The sequence below is a fragment of the Lampetra fluviatilis genome, chromosome 19 (genome assembly GCF_964198595.1).
Source record: "Lampetra fluviatilis chromosome 19, kcLamFluv1.1, whole genome shotgun sequence".
Lineage (NCBI taxonomy): Eukaryota > Metazoa > Chordata > Hyperoartia > Petromyzontiformes > Petromyzontidae > Lampetra > Lampetra fluviatilis.
Genome location: NC_136293.1, coordinates 12,035,795 through 12,050,184, shown reverse-complemented (window position 1 = coordinate 12,050,184; position 14,390 = coordinate 12,035,795). Strand labels below are relative to the sequence as shown.

General features: G+C 49.0%; 1 protein-coding gene across 2 annotated transcripts in view; it reads left to right on the top strand.

Moving 5' to 3' along the window:
* Nucleotides 1-14,390, top strand: part of C2CD3 (C2 domain containing 3 centriole elongation regulator) — a 44,654-nt gene that overhangs the window by 4,057 nt on the left and 26,207 nt on the right. For both annotated transcript variants that reach the window (XM_078865088.1, XM_078865087.1), the window contains exons 7-26: nucleotides 22-219; nucleotides 1,001-1,160; nucleotides 1,259-1,401; nucleotides 1,750-1,971; nucleotides 2,340-2,455; nucleotides 3,203-3,321; nucleotides 3,930-4,064; nucleotides 4,232-4,370; nucleotides 4,870-5,222; nucleotides 5,748-5,899; nucleotides 6,384-6,633; nucleotides 7,249-7,414; nucleotides 7,964-8,156; nucleotides 8,603-8,775; nucleotides 9,282-9,417; nucleotides 9,802-10,064; nucleotides 10,880-10,975; nucleotides 11,416-11,621; nucleotides 13,029-13,479; nucleotides 13,672-14,049. In XM_078865088.1, coding sequence (XP_078721214.1) covers nucleotides 22-219; nucleotides 1,001-1,160; nucleotides 1,259-1,401; nucleotides 1,750-1,971; nucleotides 2,340-2,455; nucleotides 3,203-3,321; nucleotides 3,930-4,064; nucleotides 4,232-4,370; nucleotides 4,870-5,222; nucleotides 5,748-5,899; nucleotides 6,384-6,633; nucleotides 7,249-7,414; nucleotides 7,964-8,156; nucleotides 8,603-8,775; nucleotides 9,282-9,417; nucleotides 9,802-10,064; nucleotides 10,880-10,975; nucleotides 11,416-11,621; nucleotides 13,029-13,479; nucleotides 13,672-14,049 — 4,049 coding nt within the window. The remainder of the gene's footprint in view (nucleotides 1-21; nucleotides 220-1,000; nucleotides 1,161-1,258; nucleotides 1,402-1,749; nucleotides 1,972-2,339; nucleotides 2,456-3,202; nucleotides 3,322-3,929; nucleotides 4,065-4,231; nucleotides 4,371-4,869; nucleotides 5,223-5,747; nucleotides 5,900-6,383; nucleotides 6,634-7,248; nucleotides 7,415-7,963; nucleotides 8,157-8,602; nucleotides 8,776-9,281; nucleotides 9,418-9,801; nucleotides 10,065-10,879; nucleotides 10,976-11,415; nucleotides 11,622-13,028; nucleotides 13,480-13,671; nucleotides 14,050-14,390) is intronic.

The window sequence follows — 14,390 nt, the reverse complement described above, 5'->3', positions numbered from 1 at the left end:
TTTGTGTGTCACTGACAACAGGCCGTCCCCTACCCCATCAGTGAAGCTGCTAAGGAACCTGCTGAATGCTGATGACTTCCATGCACATGGCGGCAAGGGCTCCCAACCTCCGTCTCTCAGACTGCTCCGCCATGGGGCTACGGTTGGACCCGACACGGAGCTCCGTAGTGAGCCCATCGCAGACACGGAGATGCGAGCTGTGGAGCTGCTCCTTGGAAGGTAACCGGAGTCCCCCTGGAGAGAAACAGCAGGGAATGCTGAATTAAATTCACAATTAACTCACTGTCATGCATACATATGTCTTTTTGTACTTAATATTTTTTCTGTTTTCTACTAGTTACATTACCATTATATTATTGGTGTCATGAAACTGATGCATTTAAATTCTGAACTCTCACAATGAGCAGTGCACCACCTCGTGTCAGATAAAATTACATCATGACTACTTTTGAAGCTCCTTCCGTAAGCAACCTGTTATCTATACTAAGTGTTTCGTGGCAATCAAATCTAAATGTTTAGTCCTCAGCTGGATTAGCTGAATTAAGTGACAGTTTTCTGCAGTGACCATGCTGTGAGACCATTCAATTAACTGCACTTGAAAAAAAACCAGATTCGAACCTAGAATTTTATCAGTGCTGGTTCAGTGCTCGGACATGAGAGAGCCACCTGTCTACCTCACAAATGTATCTGCTAAATGCAATTGTGGCTGCTTAAGTGATGCTTCTGATCCGTAAAGCAATACAAGAGACGCTTGATCACCTACAGCGGCATAGTTATTGAGTGTGCAGGAAGTTCAACTGAATGGGGGCCCACAGGCTCGAGGGGCCCAAGTGCCAGACTACCAAGAGGAGGGACGATTGACAGTGGGGCCCCATTTAATTCCTTGCAGCAGGACCCTTGCCAACCCTACTCTACGACGGATCATATAATCACACCAGGCCGAGCCATGGATGTTAGTGTGGCCAGAATGCGATCGGCTTGGTGTTTTGTGGTGCGCCAGCTCTGACATGGGTGACCTATCGGCGCTGGGCTACTGGGACGGGACGGGCTCGATGCCGGACACACCGCTGTCGGAGCGCGGAGGCCCCATGGACGAGAGTGATATCAACGGGCCACTGCATGACCAGAGCCTCCTGGAAGACCTCTTCTACAGGGGGCTGGCAAGTCTCTTACACACACCTTCACACTCGTACAGCTTCCTGTGGAGAAGAAATAAAGATTGATCTCTTCACTATCACTTTGGCTGTGCTTGTAACAGGGATCTTCGGGCAGCCAGAGTGAAGCGGGATCTGGAGAGGAGACCAGGTCACGGCGTCTGGGTGGAAAGGGCCCACAGGGGGATGTGGACCGGGATGTACCACCCCCGGAGACCAGCCACCCATCATCACTCCGGCAATCCAGGTAGGTGGGACATTTGCACATGGTAGGCTAACGATAATATTAAATAGCAGTAAACATGTAATTTTTCCACAAACACATGAATTTGGGCCCATTATATTTAAAAAGAGCACTCGCCACCACAGTTATTCTTTAACTTACATTTTTTACAAATGGCTGCAACTAGGAGGGATAACTCACTTGTGTTACACTTGTCCTTGAAAAAGAAACACCGGCCAAGTGGTTCAATAATAATGCCCTGTCAGGGATAATATTTTGCATCATCTCATGATGATGCGACGCTCGTAACACAGTTTGAACGGACTGACGGGGCTGCCCACTCCTAACGCTGATCACCGTTCGCGCACTCAGGCCCGACGGTGCCCGGCGGCAGCCGCCTCCGTCGCAGCAGCAGCTGGGTTTGGATTTGGAAGCGGGCAGGCTGGCGCTACTGGGACGCGTGCACCTGGCCCGCGTCGTCGTCGGAGCGTTGCACCTGCCCGGAGAGGCAGCAGCGGCGTCGCCCTCGCGCCACGCTGAGGTCCGCAGCTCGGGGAAGCCCCCTCGCCCTCGCATTGCCGCTGGGAAAAAATGGTTCGTCAAGTTTTAAGCGTGGAACATTTCACACCCCTCCCCCTCACGTAATTCCATGAATTGTCACGATTCAGGGTCACGATTCAAGAATGTCATTTTTGTGTGTTTTTCTTATATTCTGTACATTAGCCTAAAGGTGTAATTGCCGAGTGAAATGGAAACCAGTTCTGCCCCCTACTCCCCCTTCACCTACCCGCACTGTCAGGTGGGGTGAAGTATGGTCAAACAACCCCAATGACCAACACGGCATGGTTAGGCCTTCATCCAATCGTGGATTGACAAGAGGCTGTAAATTATAGCTGATGCGCCATTCATTTGTTTTCATCTATGATTAAGTAAACATAATTATTGTTGTCTTCTTTCTGAAGCACATATTTTGTGGAGTATCACTTCCCGGTGCCGACAAACGTGAAGGACGCTTCAGGGCAGACAGCACTGATGACAGAGGTCACTCGTGTTGCCTCCAGCAAAATTATTGGTGGAGGTAAGTGAAATACAAACCAAACATCCATACCTTTATTCTCATCATCATTTTGAACCTCAGGGGTGGAGCAGTGGCACAGTTTTTAGTCCACTGTGCTATATATCTGGCACATTCTATTACTGGCCACATCGGTGGTGAGTGATATCTGAACCATTCCTGGGGGGGGAGGCGTTCATCCAGCAATGGATTGACAAAAGGCTCTACGAAGGGCTCTTCATCAAATGCTGTGTTTAAAACGTGTGTTTTGAGCTAATTGTATGGAAATGGTGTATATGTAAATGATATGCACATTGTATGATACTTTCTATTCGCCTTCTTTAAGCAAAAACAGGTTAATAGATTTTCTCAATAGTAGTCGTACCAGGTGTAATGGTACACATTCCCGGACCCCCCCCCAAAAAAACTAGACATTCATCATTAAAATAGATTTTACAACACAATATATAGTCGAGTTATGATTCAAGCCATGGCTCTTATTGTTGAGCATGTGTTTTTTATTAGGAACAAATGCAAAGTGGTGTTTACGTAAATGATAGATTGTGATGCAAAAATACGGAGTGTACGCCTCTGCGGGTGTCTCTTTTTCAGTTAGAGTGATGCATTGTTGTAAATGAAATGCTGGAAAATGATGCAAAATGGAAAACATACAAAGTGCACCCCACCGTGGGTGGTTCATGTTGAGTTTGTGTGACGCATTGTGGTTGTTGCCGACCGTGCTGTCTGTGCTGCTCTCTCCGCGTGGGGCAGCGGTCAGGTTCCAGCAGCGCTCCGTGTTCCCCGTGTTCTTTGGCGGGGAGATGCTGCGCCACTGGTGGAACACGGAGCTGCTCTTCAGAGTGTACGCACGCCGCGCCACTCAGAGAAAGGTGGGGACACATCCGGCGGAGTGAGCTCTGGAGTGGCAGCGTTATGTAGGATGCATAATTAGTATGAAGCAATCGATCTAGCACCTACACGTGAGCCGATTTCACTGCTCCATCTCCACGGTGGATATCCTATTGTACACATTCCTCAGAGTGGCTGCCACTTCGATGGCCATCATCTCTTCTAGCGACGGGTATTGCCCAAGTACGCTTACTTTTCTTAACGGTCTATATCTCTTGATTTCATAATGCTGCCTAATCCATGCCCTTCTCTTCCTGGATCTCAAAGCGTGCATCTCTCCATGAGCACGCCTCAGGGAATACAATTTAAACATAAGAATTAGTTTCCCTGTGTGCTATGCCACAATTGTGTACACATATGTGAAATAACTGCTGATGTCCACATACTCATTTGAATCTTAATATGAAGAAAAAAGTCAGCTGTTAGGATAATATATGCTAGACTTTGTGAAGTTATGCGGCTGCACAAAGCGCTGTGTGCCTTCAAATTTGTAGCTATTGGCACAACGTGGTCATGTTGATATGCTAAAATGTTAGTTTCTTACAGTTATGTGTTGTGCTAATGGGTGTGCTGTTGTCGTGTTTGGCAGGCGGCCCTGGTCGGCACGGCCCACCTGCCCCTGCGTACCGTCATGCAGTCAGAACAGTTGAGCGTGAGTGCTTCCCTGGGGGTGGAATCCATTCCCAGTGAGGATGGGGCTGAGTTGAACCTTGGACCCCTAAAGGTAAGGCTCTTGGGCACTCAAAGTTATCATATATGCATGTCAATTGTATGACCAACTCACTTTTAATTGAACAATACCGCTTTGTTGCAGCACCCTGCTATTCTGTGCCCCTCTTCTGACGTGGGTCATACTTCTGAAAGGCCCTCTGTTTGGTGGGTGTGCTGTAGGTATCCATTGAACTGGCTGCAGACAGCAAGGACTTCACTCAGTCGATGAGCAAACCGGCCGGAGGAAACAAGCACGCGGCTTACACCGTGACCAGCCCTGGCCCCAGCGTCCGCCCTGCTGATGCACAGCCTCACCAGGGTCAGTTCCAGTGTTCAATTGGGCGTTCTTATTGTATATATGAGCAGCCCCAGCTTACACTTTGGTCATCACGAAAGATCAAGCGTGCATTCTCTGAGTCCTGCGCTTGGAATATAATTTACATGAAAGGAAGATGCAATCTCGTAAACAGATATCGTTTGTAGATGCTTAGCTCTTCTGAGTGTATTGCATGCTGTCAGACATGAGCTTTACACTTAAAATCACATTCAAGCACGCTTTTGTGGCACACTGGTGATGTCACTGTGGGGTCACTCCCTTGATTTTAAATATAATGCTCACTCAAAATACTGTGACGGAGGACCTTACAGAGCATTTAACAGTTTTTTTTTCTCATTAACGACACTTAAAACTAAAATCCACAAGCCCTAGAACACCCAGCCTAGGTGTGTATCTACATAATAACTTTTATGGATTGCAGCGTACTTACGATCACTTTGAATGTTACATTTTCTGTATTCTTATGGTGTTTTCTTTGCAGCACCATTGGCTAAACGGCTGGATGCAGGCGGGCCAGTGCGAAGCCTGTTGGCAGAGTTTGACTCTTCGACAAAGCCCATGCAGCCAGGTGGCAGGAGCAGCAACAATAACAATGAACACGTCTACGAAGAACCAGAAAATGTCCAGGGGCCCTTGCCGCCTCTGTTGTTGCATGCCCTGCTCCTGGTGGCCGATGGGAAGAGGCTGTACAGCCCCTCGTCACGGCTGTCTGGGGGCAGCGCCCAGCAGGAGCCCAGCAGTGCGTACCTCGTGTGCAAGCTGTTCAGCAGCCAGGAGGTGACTCGCTCGGCCGTGTGCTGGAGCAGCGCCACTCCTCTCTTTAACTACTCCCAGGTTTGTGCTTTCATCCCCATCACTGGAGACCTGAGCTCCGCAACTGGCAGGCTGCAGCTCATGTGTCACATTTGGCCCAGCGGGGGGCTCTTGTAGTAAGTAGCCTGTGCAGTGAGCTAGACGAGGTAGAGATTCGAGTGCTATAGAAAAGGAATGAATATTAGCCAGCTGTAGGAACACTAGGTGAGAGACGTAGAGTCAGGGGTTACAAAGTAGGGGCTGCATTTGCAGTTGTCATGGCGTCAGGTCACTCTGTGACAGCATAATACTATGAGTTTAAAGCATCGTATGACATGTCATGTGGCCACAATCGCACGCTAGTTTAATTAGTAGCTGGGTTGGAAAACGTAAGAATCCTGTTATAGACCTTGTGAAAGCCCATGGAGAAGTTAACCTGTGTAAACGTATACAGTTCAGAGATTTATAGTGGCTAGGATATTTTTTTTTATACAAAATGTGGGATTTTTTTATTCAGTTGCAAATCATATAGTAGGCCGTTGCATGCTGATTTGTGTCTTGCTGCAGGTATCGCCTGTTCAGGTGACCCCTCAGCTGCTAGAAAGGATGAACAACAACGTGATGGTGATCGAGGTGTGGAACAAGGAGGCCGGACCTGGACCGGACCAGCTCATTGGTCTGGCCAAGCTTCCACTTCATCATTTCCACATGTCTTTCAGGTGAGAATTGGAGCCATCGCCTGGAACGTCAACCCTCACGACCCACACGATATGAAGAATTCCTCATCTAGCAGTGGACTAAAAAATGACGCTGTACATGTACGCAAATAAGTATTCTGTTTCCATGGCGTACATCGATTTTGCATAAACCATCACGTGAACTTCGGTCATCCTCGCAGCGGCTTTTGTTTGGCCATCGAACAAAGACGGGCACCGGGCATCGCATAGCGTGCTTTGAGATGCATTTCTGCGGCCGTCTGGAATGCTCTTCCTTCCAATATTTGGAAGCCGCTGGAGTTATGCACTTTTAAACCTAGATTGGAAACTAATTGCTTTAGATCTGCTTTTTGTGTTTAGTTTGTTTTCCTTCCCCGCACCTCCAATTAGCACGGTTGGCTATGTACAGTGCGAAATAAGTTCAACATACGTACATACATACTTATATTTGTTGATCGAATTTTTCTGATCTGCTCTATTCTCTCAGAGACCCAAACGTGTCGCGTCTGCTGCTGGAGGCGCAGTACCCCGTGGTGGCCGTGGACGGGTACATGCCCGTGGTGGACGTGTTTTCAGGGAGTCGTGTTGGCGAGCTCCGGGCGCTGCTCGCTATGGGCTCCTCCAATCAGGTGTTGGCACTGCAGCGGCTGAAGGGAGAGGAGGTGACGTCCGTACCCACTTTCCATCGTGCCGCTCGTTCGATGGGCGACTCTGCAGCACAGCCTTCTTCTTCCCAGGTCAGCTGCAGTGCGAATTCATGCGTTTATAGTAGCGGTGTAATAACTCATTCCCCGCAAGAATTGATGCTTTTCATGATGCAGGGTGAGGTTCGATTCAAGATCCTGACTATTTTGCAATATTGTTCCATGTAGAATCTATAGTGTTAAATAATCTATAGGCTTAATTTTTTTTCAACATACAGGAATCATAAATATTCTTACATCATTTGAAGCGTATCAGTGGTTGCATGCCAAGTGTTCTACCACATTTCACTGCATGTTGTATTCTTATTAGGTTATGACATTTGCCACTGGAAGTGTTTCAAATCCACTGTACTGGGATTTGGCCAGGAGTTTTTAGTACATTGGCATTTTGTTATGCCACCACCTGCAAGTTGTGGGTTCCGTTCAATACGTACCAGCACTGTGATGTAGTGTGGTTTGCATGGGCCCAGATGCCAAGGAATGAATTGGGACCTTGTGTCCACTTTACTCAACATTTGTGGTCGGGCATATGGGCCCCTCACTGGCCCCTGCATTCCGGTACAATTGTGCTGCCTGTGCACTCGATAGCTACACCACTGGACCTACACTTGGACAATTTTCTGTCCCCAATACGAATCTCACTCCCAGGTTCCGTTGCAAGAGCCGGAGCAGTTCGGTCTGCGGGAGGAGCACGTGTTTGAGGTGCACGTGGGCTCCGTGCGGGGTCTGGTCCCACTGCAGTCCGGCGTGTGGGGCGAGGCTGACTGCTACGTGCAGTACCACTTCCCTGCACAGCCCAACGTGGACGAGCCAGGTGCAGCACTCTAGCCATTAAAGGTTCTTTTAACAGGCATGGGCCTAGAGCATACCTAGTTTTTGTCGTAAAAAATATTGATTAGGAGTACCATTTAGGAAGTTGTCGATATTCGATACTAATTATTAAAGGTTTGTGATTCTGATGATGGTATATATTGTTTGTGGATGTAATTAATGGTCCTGTACATTTAGCAGAGATAAACTGATATAATTTGTAAATTTTTTACTTTCAAATTATTTGCACTGGGCATGGTAACAAAATATTACGAATGATTATGCCGTATTGTAAATACAATTGATGTTAGTAATAAATTATGATGACTTAAGTGGTAATTGATGATCGTACCAATAGTGGCAACTAGCAATGGTGCCACTAATTTACGGTAACGGTAATAATGTTATCGTTGTATAACGTTGTAAGCGAACGATAAACGGTGTTTGCATCGATTGACAATGTTGCCGGTGGAATGGGTGATGCTGCTTCGCGACTGTTGTCTGCAGTCTTTTTGAGTTCCGTTCCCACCTGCCCCTTTGCGTCGCCGCACAGGCCTGTCCATGTGTGCGTACCGCACGGCCACAACGCTGTGCGTCCCGGACCCCGTCTTCCGGGACACGCAGACGCACGCGCTGGTGGCCTCGCCCGGGGAACCTGTGCAGAGGCTGCTGCTGGAAGCATGCTCGCGCCAGGGCGGCCCTGACTCGCCGGGCGGTGGGGGCATCCACTTCGAAGTCTGGTGCAGGTACGACAAGCGCTGCACCTCGACTCCCCTTGCTTCGTTCACATGTGGGCATTAAGAGGAAGGTCCGTGATGTAGCCGGATCGCTCGCCAGGCTAATGCGTCGAGGAACTAAGGCGACATCACCAAGATCTTTGATTTTCTGCAGCTGCTGATTAAACTGGTTATCTTTGAATATATATTTAATTGTGTACACGTGAATTCAATATAATCTAAAGTCGTTTATACAAAACACATGTAAGCGTGAATTTACATGAGACGATTCTGTAGATCGGCTTGCCAAAAGTAGGGTAAAGAAGAGGCAACGACAGGTTAATAACTCTCTTGAAATCGTGTTCACTCTCATACCCTTTTGGCTGATTGACTGGCTGCCTGTCTATATTTCATTCTCTTTCCATATATTTGTCGTTCTGTCTGGCCATGCATCCATGTTTCTGTTTCCCTTGCAGGTACTATTACCCGAATGTGCGCGAGCAGCTGGTGGCTCGGGGCACTCTGCCGCTAGCCAAACTGTGCGCCATGGTAACGCTGCAACGGCGTGGGGAGGCAGGTGCGCAGGCCTTCTCCCTGCCTCTCAAGGCACAAACGGCCCCCGGGCATCACCCTCCACATCCGTCGGCGGGTGAGATCACTCTTTAGAGTATTTGGCTGTTATAAATTTCCACGTGATAAGCCACTTCGTTGAGCTATCATTTGTGACCAGGTCACTTCTGAAAAAGAGCTATATATTTCAGTGGGCCTTACCTGGTAAAATAAAAGTTTAGTTTAGTTTGAAGTGTGAAATGAAGAAGCACAGGGGCTCGCATTGTACCGTTTAATAATGATGTGCATATTATACAGGGAAGCCTCACTGAGTCTCAAGACTCTTCTTCAGGCCGGTCTGCATTGCGACATTTGCCAAATTATCTTTTGAGTTATTCTTTGGGTCTTTCGGTAAGTCACGTAGAATTAAATGGGTGTACCTGCAGAAAAAACTCAATATACTGGTGACTTCGGCACCCCGCGGGTTTGGGATTTTTGTCCATCAGCGTGATCCACCAATCCTTGCTTGCTAAGCGCTGGAATGATAGCGTGCGTCACCAACACGCCTGGCATGTCCAGGGTAACGCAGAGCTGCTATCCCTGCAGGTTTGCTGGAGCTGAGTGTGGCGTATAAACACAGGCCCATCACAGGCCCCACACATGCCGAGCCCGGGGCGAGCCCTCACCTTGTGACGCTCGCTCTGACTGTCCATCGAGCCATGGGCCTGCAAGCGGCCGCCAGGTAATCAGATGCACGCAACCCCTCATCTGCTTCAGGCAAATCGGTACAAATTAACCATCATTAACCCTTACCCAGCAGTATCAAAAACCTACCATCAGGAGGTGGCCAGGTGGCTCATGATGGCCCTCCCATGTTATTGCTATCCTCTGATATTTCTGTGACTTGATGCCACAATCCATCATCACCGTCGGTGATCCCCTCGGGCACATTCTTTCTCCTTTGGCTGCCATTCCACCGTTTCAACACATCGTAGCGGACATCGTTTTCAGTTACTTTCCATTAAGACGTGTTGTATGTCAATTGAATTTTTATATTTACTTTTCAATGATTGGTTGCATTCACACGACGATCGTGACGCTGCGTCTGCCCGTCGTGTCAAACCAGGCTCGCGGCGGAACGCGACCCGTCCATGCACTACCCGGCGGAGGCGGGCGTGAACGCGTGCGTGTCGCTGGGCCTGTCGTTGGCGGTGGCGGCCGCTGGTCGCGAGAACGTGACGCGTGCCGTGGCGCGCTCCTTCTCCCCGGAGTTTGAGCACGGGGCCGAGGTGGCGTGCCACGTGGTGTCACGCGGCACGGCCGGGGAAAGCCGCAGCCTCGCCGAGACGCTCTGCTCCGCGCAAGCCATCTTCACCCTCGTGCACCAAAGTACTTGTGTGTTTCTGAGACAGAGTTACGTTTGATGGCAGACAAACGGGTTGAGGGGGGGGGGTACTTTGATCTGGCCGGTTGCTTCTCTGGTTAGAGTGCTTGACTTTTAGTTGGAAGTTCAAGTTCTTCACTCGTACCAATGGCGCAACACTTAGAGTATGAGTGTTGTAAGCAGTTAGTTATTGATGATACGTGAGTGGGTTAACCAGGTTCTGTGCTTGCGAATAAATAAATATATTTACACATGCTCCGGTTTAATTATTTGCTGCTCCTCACTCGCCACAGTTCTGGTTCAGTCCCCAAACATGTAGGCAAATATAGCGATTACTTTAAGGTGCAATTAAAACAGACAAAAATTTTCACCCCTATTATATGTCGGTAAATAATACGTGTTTTTATAGCCTGGTTTACATGTTTTGCACGATCTATGTTTTGGTTTTATCCAGGCCACCCTTCCCCCTCATTACCCCCGATAAACAAGTGTTGATTATATTCTCATTGTTTTTGTTTACCCAGGAGACCCTCGCTGAGTCTAAGGAGCCACTTGAAGCAGGGGTCCAGCTATCTGACATTTGGACAGTTGCTTTTTATTGTAATTTTCTTGATAGAAAGCTGCGGTGCCTGGAGCAAATTCTTCCATCTAGGCGTATAACATTAAAACTCCGCACGGGTTTGCCGAAAAACCTACTCGCTGTGCATGCCTTTCTTACAGGCACCATGTTCACGTCCAGCAGGCCGATCCACCTATCACAACACCTCGGCCTGGGTCCACCGTAACTGATGGCAGCCGCCGCCGCTTGTGTTTGTGTCAGACTCGCGCGGCCGCTCCAGTGACGCGGCCCGAGCAAGAGGAGCCGTCCTGGGAGTGACGCGAGTGCCTCTCGCCGCGCTCCTGTCCCGCACCTCAGGCGAGGAGAGCCGCCTGACGTCACCCTTCCCTTCTGCAAAAAACCCTAACGAGCTAGCGGTTGTTGACCCAGCAAGCAAGGCGTGGGGATGCCCTCGTCCCTCAGTGAATTGAAAAAAGAGCGGTGCAAATGCATAGTCTGTTGTGTGCTGACCCTCGCGTCCCCGCACATGCTTGGCACTCTTCTGATGCCCTCCGATCCCTTAGCTATTCGCACTCCGTACGCTTATCAGAACTTCATATAACTATCCCCTACCCTTGCTGCATGCCCAAAGTCTTTGGTGTAATAATCCCTCTTGGTGCTTTCAATAATGGCATGGACAAAGAGCATCACGCCACTTTATGGAATGGCCTCAGAAAATGTTACCTCATAAGTTGTTCTGGGCGCACTTGAAGAGACTTTTCCTCCATAATGTTTATATATTTTTTCCTGAATTGTAGGAATCCATGGCTGGTTCCCGGTGAGCCCGGCGGGAGTCGGCCATGGAGGAGGAGGGGAGGCACCTGACCCTCTAAACCAGTGTGTCGGTGGCCTGGAGCTCTCCGTCGCCTTTGCACATGCAGGCGACCGAGAGAAAGTACTCCAGGCTGCTCGGTACCTGGGATGGAAGCATCATTGCATGGAGCAGGAGGAGGAGGGTGATGCGGTAAGGAATGAATTGTGTACGAGCACGATTCGACGTGGGTATCGTGAGCGCAAGAATTTATTTTGATCAAAGAATCTCTTTCCTCTCCATTGCCATGCAGCATTCATTAATTCCCACACTTTAAAAGTACATGGAAAATATCCACTGTGGCAGAATAAACCAGTTATATCCCAAAAAGGCAGTAAAGGCAACATACCCATGCAATGTGATTTAAAAACCTACCTACTATAAATTACTAATATAAAACACATGTGCATTATTGAACTACTATACAATGAAGCTACAACTAAATACTTTCTAACTTGGTTTTGCTTTTATTTGATGCATTATAAAAGTAATGAAACAATATTCCATAATTTCTCATTAAGATATTTTAATCGTCAAATTCCTTGTTATATTTGAGAGCCGCTCCAAAACTAATAATTTATCAAAAAACAACCTTGAGTCCTGTAATTTTTGCATCCAGAACAAGGCATGTGCGACACGTCAACCCATTCAGCAATAAGATGAATTGCTACATATTCTATGAATATTTCGGTAAAGTCACGTAGATATAAAAAATTATAAAAAATAAAGTGAGTAAAAATATCACGACGTTTCGATCAAAACACAAGCGGTCGTCATCAGACAAAGGAGTCAGTCTCTAAAGGCAACCTGTTTATAAAGGTTTGCGGATGGGCGTAGCACCAGGAGCATGGGCGGTGGACGAGTGCCAATGCAGCAGCAATGCCAATGCAGCAGCAATGCCAATGCAGCAAAGGGCTGCCAAGAAATCCCTGCACCCCGCTCCATACACCACACTGCTGACGGTGGAGGTTGATTGACAAGAAAACACAAGTCAAGTCATGACCCAAAGTGGTTGATGACATCTTTCCAATGATTGTCGAGTCTATAACCATCCTCTCGGTTGAAATTGTCTCTGTGTTTGTATATATGGATGGCTTCATAAACAAATCTTTGTTGATAGCCAGTAGGCTTGCAAAGTACCATCGTCTTAGAAAAATCTATTTCCTGTGAGTCAGCCACATTAAAATAATGATCAGCTTCGGCAAAAGTATTGGTCCTACCGTGTTTCACATCTGCCTTATATTTACAAACACGGTCCGAGACATGTCGCTTAGTTTCTCCAATGTAACTGCTGCCGCAGATACAGCTTAGTTTGTAGATGCCGGGATATTGCAATTGCTACAATTTGGGTCATTATTTGATTGAAGGCTCAATGTATGTTTTTCTCACTTTTCATGTTTTGTTTGTATTGTTTATTTTTTGTTCACTTGTCCTACCTCATTCAATTAAGCACACGATTCAATGCATCGTTCACATGACGATTGCTTTTAATCGCTGATTCAAAGCGTTAACATGCCTATACTGATCAAATTCTATCTGTGCATACCGTCCGATGTCCAGATGTCAGAGGAGGCCTTCATTGAAGCTACCGTTGTTCTCAAAGTGGCCGTGCCCAAGGCCTGGCTCCCAGAAAGATGCCTTCCCGACTTCAACGCCCCGTCCCGCCCCGCCCCGGAAGACATCCACTGCTATCTCCGCTACCGGCTGTACGATGCAGAGGCAGTGTGCTCGCGGCCACGCAGGCCCCAGCGCTCCTGCGAAGACGGGGCGGCTCTAGACCTGCACCACGCTCGCACGTTCCGCCTGCCGCTCGCTCGCCCGCTGCGCTGGTACATGCGGGAGGAGCGGCTCGAGCTGCAGCTGTGGGCATCTGGCGCCGGGCAGAAGATCGGCTCTCGCTCCCGGCGTCCGCACGACACGGACCGGTTGATCGGTTCGGCTTTTGTCGACCTGTCGTCTCTTGTGCCGCCGCGGCCGCAACGGCACACTCAGAATAAATGCACAGTGAGCGGTGAGTGGGACGCCAGGCAACCGATAATTCGCATAAACACACAGCCAGTGGGAGAGGCGCGGAATGAGCAGTGGGCGATGGGTGCAGTGAGAAATAGGTGTGTGGAGTAAAAGACGATGTTCCATGTATGAGGGCCGTCGCGATTGAAGGAGCATACTTGCATCTCCGCCCTGTGGCTTGTCGCTGTCCTAGGTGTGTACCCGCTGTTCAAGTACGGCGCCGATGACTTGGCCGGTGCGGCGCTGCGCGTGCATGTGACAAGCTCCCTCGACGGGCGACACGTCTCGGGTGATGCCACCCCTCACGCCGCCCTCCCATCTGACGGTGAAGCCACCGATGACGACGAGGAGGAGGAGGACGACGACGATGGCTACAATGACAGGGATGCGACGAACGAATCGGGCTGGAAGCGTCTGCGGGGCGACAATGAATTAGACGGCCAAGGGAGGAGCCGCGGAGCGAAGAGAGACATCGGGAAGTGTGGCACGACGGCTCCGAGTGAGGACGAGGCGGCCGACAGCTTCCCGGCACTCGTCATGGTCGAGCGGGCCATGCACCTGTCCTGCGTTGGTGAGGAGACACTTTCGGAGGCGAAGCGAAGGCACGGGGGTGACTGAGAGCAGCTGGCTTAATGGAGTTAAAATGATGGCCTTTTCTGGCTGTGCGTGCAATGATTGTGACAATTATTCAGCGTTCGTGCAGTTGGACGATGATAGGTGACGGCTGTCTAAAACTGTGTGTGCTACAAACCCAGTGACCTGAGTTTTATTTCTGGCCACGTCTAATAATATCTGAGCCTGTCCTGGGCCACCCCTTGGCTTAGCCAGACTGAGTTGAGTATTCGTTGCGGTGTGTAAAATGAGCACTGGGGAGCCAGAGGAACCCAGGCACTGCTGGCTACACCCCCACTC